The sequence below is a fragment of the Blennius ocellaris genome (assembly GCF_963422515.1).
Source record: "Blennius ocellaris genome assembly, chromosome: 1".
Classification (NCBI taxonomy): Eukaryota; Metazoa; Chordata; class Actinopteri; order Blenniiformes; family Blenniidae; genus Blennius; species Blennius ocellaris.
Window position 1 is genome coordinate 32,724,682 of NC_137650.1, and position 8,437 is coordinate 32,733,118.

At 40.2% G+C, this 8,437-nt stretch overlaps 1 protein-coding gene across 2 annotated transcripts; it reads right to left on the bottom strand.

Annotated features, from left to right (window-relative positions):
- Positions 1 to 1,014: 1,014 nt before the first annotated feature.
- On the bottom strand, positions 1,015 to 3,854 carry rpl12 (ribosomal protein L12). Of its 2 annotated transcripts, none has more exons than XM_080502274.1 (6): positions 3,712 to 3,854; positions 2,856 to 2,929; positions 2,512 to 2,610; positions 1,637 to 1,718; positions 1,444 to 1,530; positions 1,015 to 1,167 (listed from the first exon to the last, which is right to left on the bottom strand). In XM_080502274.1, exons 1-6 carry the CDS (start codon positions 3,746 to 3,748, stop codon positions 1,049 to 1,051), a joined length of 498 nt encoding a protein of 165 aa, XP_080358400.1. In that variant the 5' UTR covers positions 3,749 to 3,854; the 3' UTR covers positions 1,015 to 1,048. The 2 variants fall into 2 exon arrangements, with proteins under 2 accessions (XP_080358400.1, XP_080358401.1); XM_080502275.1 differs by having other exon boundaries at positions 3,600 to 3,741.
- Positions 3,855 to 8,437: the final 4,583 nt, after the last annotated feature.

Below are 8,437 nucleotides of genomic sequence, written 5' to 3' on the forward strand. Positions count from 1 at the left end.
TATCTGAGGCGCACCTGACAAAGTTGTGAACAGGAAGACTGATCAGGGGTGTCAAACATCTGCCAAACCAAGCACATGGTCAAAATTCCAAATAATGTTTGTGAAAATTCCACCACCATGCTCCGCCCCACAGACATTTGAATCTTTTTTCACCGCCCAAGACGAAATTTGCCCTCAACTGACCTGAAATGTTTAAAACTCCTAATAACAAACGCTACAGTGCAAAACAGAACGCTACCGGAAGTCATTCATCCAAACAGCTGTTAGGATATTTAACAACGCACTGTAAATGTCCTACATGTACCGTTTACACCTGCACTGAGTACATCTATTTTACCCATCTACACTGTGTATATCAATCCTGGCAATTTACTTTTTTTTTTTTTTTTTTTTTAGAGGATTTTTCTTTTTTACTGGATTGTTTTTGTTTTTACATATTCCATTTTTTGCTCTTTAGATTTTTACATATTTCAATTCCTTAACTTTATAAGTTCTGCACCTTTTTACCTTGAGCTGTTGCAAGTTTGTGTTTCCCCCTGGGGAGGAATAAAGCTCTCTACTCTACAAAAATTGGATTTCAACTTAAAAACCAGACATCCAAAATGCCAAATTCTGCATTTTGTGGCCTCTGGAAGGTTCTGCAGCCTTACGAGCAGAATAAATTGTCCCGCATGGACCACAGAACTCATTATTTTACCATCACCACACATCTCTGCCATCTTGAATACGGAAATATACTTGAAACACTCAGTTACACAAGTTCCTATGTATTTTTGACATATTCCATGCATTTTTTCATATTCCTGCGGAGACACTGCAAAATGTATTTTTTAGTTCAAATCTAAACGGTAAGCCTCTAGTCTAAATATGATGGTTAAATATACAGAAAAATGGTCAAACCTATTCCAGTAATTTAACTTTAATCCCTGAATCTTTAACATCTGGAGGAGAATCTTAACTTCTGGTCAGTTTGCTACATGTGCAGTTAAAAAAAAAAAAACCAGGACAAGCTGCTCAAGTTTGAGTCACATTTTATTTGGCGACTGGTTTAATCAGACGGACACTCGATTTTGCCGCTGTTTATGTCATCAATGACATCATGGGGATGGCGTCCGTCGATGGTGCAGCCCACAGACTGAGCGGTTCCCAGGATCTCCTTGATGGTTCCTGCAGACAAACAAGATCCACATAAAAAAAAAAAAAAAAACACCAGAGAAGGTTTGTGTCCAGGACAAAGTTCTTTACATGGATCTAGTACATTCTAGTCAAAGTTTAAATGTTCCGGACTTTACGGCACAGAGCGGCCCACCAGAGAGGACCACCCTGTTTCCTAAAGCCGGGTCGCTCTGAGCCTCCACTGGACTCCAACCCAGTCACCGGCTGGACGGGCGTAGTGGCGGGAGGCTCCCGGGAATCGAACCCGGCGCAGTCGGCGCGTCTTACCGGAGAGTTCTCTGGCGATGGAGCGAGGCCTCATGACACGAGCCACGCCCAAGATCTCGTCAAAGGTCACGCTGCCGCTGTGCTTGACTGGAATGAAGAGGGGGGGGATAAATAAATAAATAAAAAATCCTCAATGAAGGAAAGAACATGTTCCAGCACCGTTACTCTGCGGGGTTGTGAATCCGTCACTTACTGTTCTTGACCTTCTTGCGGTCACGGGGAGGTTCCTTCAGAGCTTTGATGATGAGAGCAGACGCAGACGGAACCACTTCGATCTGTCAAAACAAGACGTTCACGCTTTAGGGACACAAGGACCAACAAGATCATTTTTATTCAGTTACATCCGTCAGTCATCGCCTTTTTTTTAAACTATAGTATGTTTAATGTACTTTTATTCTACACTTTGCCCCCCCCCCCCCATCATAGTTTAATTTCCTCGTATTTCATCTTACTGTATACTTTGCTTAGAAATTATAGTTTGTGATTTTTATCTTATTCTTTATTTTAGTCCTTTTTATTGTAAATACTTTTGGCCCTATAGAGTTCTTTATAGTCATTGTATATAAGATACCTCTATTCTTATCCAACTGTTTGCACATTTCTTGTCTTTCCTACTCGAGTGTCCTTAAGAGCAGAATGTAACAAGTAAATTTCTCCTTTGTGAGATCAATAAAGGCTCATCTTATCTTAAGATAATTTCGTTTGTCAATACTGCCACAACAGCGAAAACAAAACCTCTGTTGTGTTTTGGATGTACGTTCACATGACAGTGCTCAGCCACTGAAAGCACAACTTTTTTAAAAACAATGCCACTGGTTTGACGACGCATTATGTTGGTATTCTAAAGATGTGTATTGGGGTTTAAACTGATATTTAACTGGAACTAATTCCGTCCAGGAATCATAAGAGGTTTGTCATAGGAACGTCTCGTACTACTTTTGAACCTGAGCCAAGTCCAGGGGCGTCAAACGAGTTCAGGCTAAAGTGTCAAAACATCCGTTTGAGGGCCCCGGGTCAATTTTCAACCTGAACTCAAAGACACTCAGACGGCGCCGTTGCTGGACGTACCGCGGCCTGCCTGTTCTGGATGGTCAGCTTTACGGTGATCCTCAGGCCCTTCCAGTCTCCGGTGGCCTTGGCGATGTCGTCACCGACTTTCTTGGGAGACTGAAAAGAGGAGAAGACGACGGGGTTAACGGGGGGGGGAATAAGACCCCAGGATCGTTTCAGACTGGGGGCGCTTGTTCCGGACTTTACGGCACAGAGCGGCCCACCGGAGAGGACCACCCTGTTTCCTAAAGCCGGGTCACTCTGAGCCTCCACTGGACTCCAACCCAGTCACCGGCTGGACGGGCGTAGTGGCGGGAGGCTCCCTGGATAAAGAACTTGGCGGGCGGGCGGACGACACTCACCAGACCCAGGGGTCCGATCTTGGGGGCCAGAGCCGAGGTGGCTCCAACTTCTCCTCCTGTGCACCTCATGTACACTGAAACAAGAACCAAGCTTCTTTAAGACGACTTTAACATGTTCAACCGCACCTAACCAACCCCTGTTCATATTTTAGAAACAATCCACACTGTTGACCCCAGAAATTTGTGACATTAAAGCCTCATTCAGATCGTTAAAAGCAAAAAACCCAGAAGACTGTGGGCTTGTTTCTGTACTTCATTTAACAGTCTGAACAAAAATATCTGAAAAATTTGATGCGTGCATTAAATGTGCGCCAATCATCATTTGCTGTGGACTAATTTATAAACAAGCTCATTTGCTACAATAATTTATGTCAACATTTCACGTTAGATGGCAGTGGTTTAATTAAATTAAGTAAAAAAAATGATGAAAACGCGGACAATGCATTTAGAATAATGTGCAAAAGCTTCGAGGCTCATTGAGACCACCAGATTGTTGATTCGTGACGAATATTTTTTTTTTTTAAATACCACACGTAATATTCCAAGTGTCAGATTTGATGAACCTTTATCAATCGCATGCGTAATCACCCTCCCAAGCTAACGGTAGCATTAGCAGCTCGCTGGTTTCTCCCACGTGGAAGCTCACAGCGACGCCGAAGCACAAATAACGATCCGGATCAAAAATATTAACACGCAATAAACTCCCGTGAACCTATTCCGACGCGTTTCGGGTTCCGTTTTTACCATGTTTCTCCCCCGAACACCGTTCAGCGGCCGCACGGCGGGAAGGAAACCGCCGCGCGGGGCCTCCATCTTGGCTCTGAGCAGGTCTCAGCTGCTCTTATTAAAAACGTACCAATCTTAACCTCGTTGGGGTCGAATTTGGGAGGCATGTTGGCGCTGTGTAGGTTGAGCTCAGTTCAGCTTGGTTGGTGAGGGTGTCGGATGAACCCGGCTTCGGGACGACCGATTACTGTTGCACCTTCACCGATAAAGGGGAAGAAGTGAAAAGGAAGTCGAGACGGGCGGAGGGGTTTTTATAGAGCAGGGGAATCCCGCGAGAACCCGAGGAAACCTCGCGATAGCTTCTGAGAGGTGCGGGAAAACCACGCGAGAACTCAGCTTTCTGATCTGTGACGTCTTCGAAAATAACAAACAAACAAAAGATACAAAAACAATAGTGATTAAACTATTGTATCAGTCTAACATATTGCAAATGCCTATAAAATTGTGTTTTCTACAAATATAAGGTACTATTAACCAAAAAAATTACTTTAAATTGTGGTAATCGGATTATTTAGTTCAAACCATAAAAACTGCAATTAAAAATCTTTTTTTTAAATTAAATTTTAAAGCAAAAACAAAAGGTGATTCACAATGGTGATTCATAACAGAACATATATGAATGTGAATAAATTAAATTGAAATTGAAGTATATTATAGAATCATATGTTAATAAATATATTACTTTACTATTAAATAAAAACTAACAAATAAAAATAATTAATCATTCTTATTAAAGTAAATATAATATACATAATCTATCAAATGTACACAAATAAATAATCACATCAATTGATTTATTTCTTTTGTAGTAAATCTGTCTCAGCAATGAGAAGAAACAATAACAAAATGTCTTTTATAAAATTAGAAAATAATATACATAAATAGTAGTAAATAGTAAATAAAGTCAAAAGTCAAGTTCTATTCATATTTGTGTATATTGTAATCCAATAAAAAGAAAATAAAGGTTGTTTTTAGTGTTGCATCATCAGTTTATACACAAATCAATTTTCTCCATCATCACGTTTCTTTTCGTCTCAATCGAAAATAATTGCAGTGAGTATATGGGATGTATGCAGTGTGTGCGTGAGCGTGTGTGTGAGCGTGTGCGCGTGCGTGTGGTGTAATGAATCACCGGGGGGCCGTTTGCAGTTGCAGCAGCAGCATATTTGTCTCCTGTTGCCTTTCATTTCTACACGACAGTCAATTATGAGAAATCTAATTAATACAGGTCTCTCCAGGCATTTGGTAAATATTGTGTTTACGAGTCGGCGGCAAAACAACCTGCGAGCGGCGTGACGCCGCTGTGCAGCCGAGGCTGGATGGAGAAAAAAAAACTGCAGCAATATGAAAACTTTAACCCGTGTGTGGTTTTGTGTGTGGCGTTCGGAGAAACGTGTGTTTGTTTGGTGGGGGAAAATGGTTGCATAACTAATGAGCGAAGCTGCTCTCGGGGGCCCCCGGCTCTGCTTCCTCCAAACAAGTGAGCGAGCAGTAGGTAGTGTGTGCTGCGGAATAAAAAAAAACAAACAAAAAACAAACAAAAAAACATCTTTGTGTGATGCTCTGCCGGCTTTAATGGATTCTGAGCCGCTGGTAGAAAGTGATTCTCTGACCCGCTTCAGCAGAGGCCACAGAGCCGTATGTGGGCGCTGAGCGGCCCCATCGCCCCCCCCTTGCAGGATGATGATGACGGGCCCCCTCGAGCGCTTTCCAGTCCGATTCCTGCAGGACTTTTTGACTCAGAGCCGCTGGACAGGAATAGCATCAGAACACAAGAGGGAGTAAGTGGGTGAGAAGCAGAGATCATCGCTGAGCCGCTGTTTAATATGCATCCCGACGAGCCGCCAGCGGAGTCGCCAGCTTTCCGCCTGCAGACCCGAACGCACGAGCCTCGGCCCGTGTTTTCATCGCCGTCGCTCGCCGGGAAATGTCACATTTGAATAATGTTTCCGATGCCGGACACGGCGAGGAAGCAAAGCCGGAGAGGACGGTTGCTCGTGTCAGGCTTTATTTACACGTGGGCGGACGCCGGCGAGCAACGGAGCCGGTAAACAACAGGAGGAAACATCAAGACCTCTCGGCTCGCCGTGGGCTTCAAGTGAAATACCAAAGTGTGGAAACAACGAGGGCTCTGCCGACCTGGCTGCAGCGGCCTCTCCCCCTCCCCGCTCCCCGCAATACAAAGGTCATCGTGCCAAGGAGAAACACACTGTAAAATAGTATGAACAAAAAAACAAAACAAAACAAAACAAAATAAAATAAAATAAAACAAAATAAAATAAAATAACATAACATTAAATTAAATTAAATTAAATAACATAAAATGAAATGAATATAATAACATAAAATGAAATGAAATGAAATAAAATATAATAACATAAAATAAAATGAAATGAAATGAAATAAAATAGAATTTAATAAAATAAAATAAGAATAAAATAAAATAAAATAAAATAAAATAAAATAAAATAAAATAAAATAAAATAAAATAAAATAAAATAAAATAAAATAAATATACAAACAAACAAACAAATAAATATTTTGACATAAAGCTATTTCAGTATAAAATATAAACAAACAAACAAATAAATAAATAAATATGCATTAATTGAAACTTCACTCCACCAAGTCTGTTTATTTGACTAACTACGACAATTAAAAGAAAGAAAGAAAGAAAGAAATTTAAGCTATTACCTGTAAAAAGTGTGTATTTTTAATTGTTTTGCTGACATTATTATTTCATCACCATAGTCAAACTGTGTCCGTTATAGTGTGTGTGTGTGTGCCTGGTTATGCTCGATGTTTTCCTCTCATATTTCCGAGTCATTACAACGAAATTTCATTTTGATGGATGTTGAAAGGACAAATACAGGATCTATCTATCTATCTATCTATCTATCTATCTATCTATCTATCTATCTATCTATCTGTCTATCTATCTATCTATCTGTGATGTTGTCGTTCCTCTGAAGTTGCTGTCTGTCTGAAACAGAACAGCAGGTCGCCGACACCGTCTGTTACAGACGTTTAATCTGAGAGGAGGACGCTCTCACAGGCTCTTACATCTGAAGTGGAGGTACAGACTGTCTCTCTCAGTGCGTGTATGTGTGTGTGTGTGTGTGTGTGTGTGTGTGTGTGTGTGTGTGTGTGTGTGTGTGTGTGTGTGTGTGTGTGTGCGCGCCCACCTCTCTATCCGCCTCTGCTCTCTCTCCAATCAGACTCCTTCTGAGGACCGTCGAACTGAGAAAACCTCTGTGTCGGGTGTCTTCTTCTCGATTAAAACACCTGCTGTGATCGGGATTCATTCATTCATTCATTCATTCATTCATTCATTCATTCATTCATTCATTCATTCATTCATTCACTAACCCGCTACTACTTCTTCTACTCCCAATGATTAATTCACCACATCATTAGTTCCTATTTTAAACTCTCTTTATTACTACGGCCTTTTATTTCCATGTCTTTTTTAATTCATGCGCTCGTCAGATTATTTTTGATATTTACTCTGTGGACACAGCTAGAAACTGTAAATTTCCCCTGGGAGTGAATGAATGATCTCTATAATCCAATCAACTGATCGTCAAGGAGGCCGATGCTAACGCCACTCACAACGAGTGCTCAGGAGTTCAGTTCAATAGTAACTGTTTGGATGGAATTATTCCCCATGTTCTGACAGTAATCAGCTACTCTAACTGTATTTAAGTTACTCTGCGGAGCCAGTTGTGAGTGCGACAGGCAGACATGGCGTCGGAGGCTCCGGCTCAGCAGGGAAACATTAGTACAGCAGAGACGCGACACGAGACACCAGCAGGAGACATGGAGGACATCAGTGTCCTCTTACAGCCACATCCTGTGTGTGTGTGTGTGTGTGTGTGTGAGAGAGAGAGAGAGAGAGAGAGAGAGAGAGAGAGAGAGTGTGTGTGTGTGTGTGAGGGAGGAAGGACAAAATATGATTACAGTCATGTTGTTGGGTCTCCACAGACTTCAAACAGAAGATAAATCCACACAGAGCTGCTGCAGGACAATAATTAGAGGGTGTGTGTGTGTGTGTGTGTGTGTGTGTGTGTGTGTGTGTGTGTGTGTGTGTGTGTGTGTGTGTGTGTGATGTGATTCAAAGCAGAAAAGACACATTAAATTAAAATCTGACCATATTAATGATTGAAAATGTTCCATTAAGTCACATAAATTCTACGACTTACGTTTTACGAGCTACATTTTGTAAAGAAATAGAGAAACTGCAACTATTTGTTTGTAATTATTTCAAAAAAGTGTTTTTCTTTAAACCTTTGAATGATCTCGCTTATAATTTCTTTGATAGAATATCATCATGAAATAAAAATTCACAATCATGATTCATTTTTAATTCATAAAGGATGATCAGCCTCCACACAGTGGCAAATAATTAGTAATTTTTAATTATATTCCTGTAAAAAACTAAAATTATAGATTATATTAAGGTAACAAGTCGATGCATTCTTATTTACTTATGTATTGGTAAGTAAATAAATACAATGTATATTCAATAATAATAATAATAATAATAGTAATACAAATTTTATAAATAAATAAATGAATGAATGAATGAATGAATGAATAAATAAATAAATACGTAAGTAAATAAATAAATACATTGAACAAAAGGCAAACATCAAAGGTTGAATAATTACAGAAATACGATGAATGTAACTTTATTCAGTTTTTGTTATTTAAATGACAGAGTAATGAAAACAATCTTTAGTATTTTCATGCTGTTATTTGACCTCCTGAACCATAGTTTTGAGACTGGTCGGCTA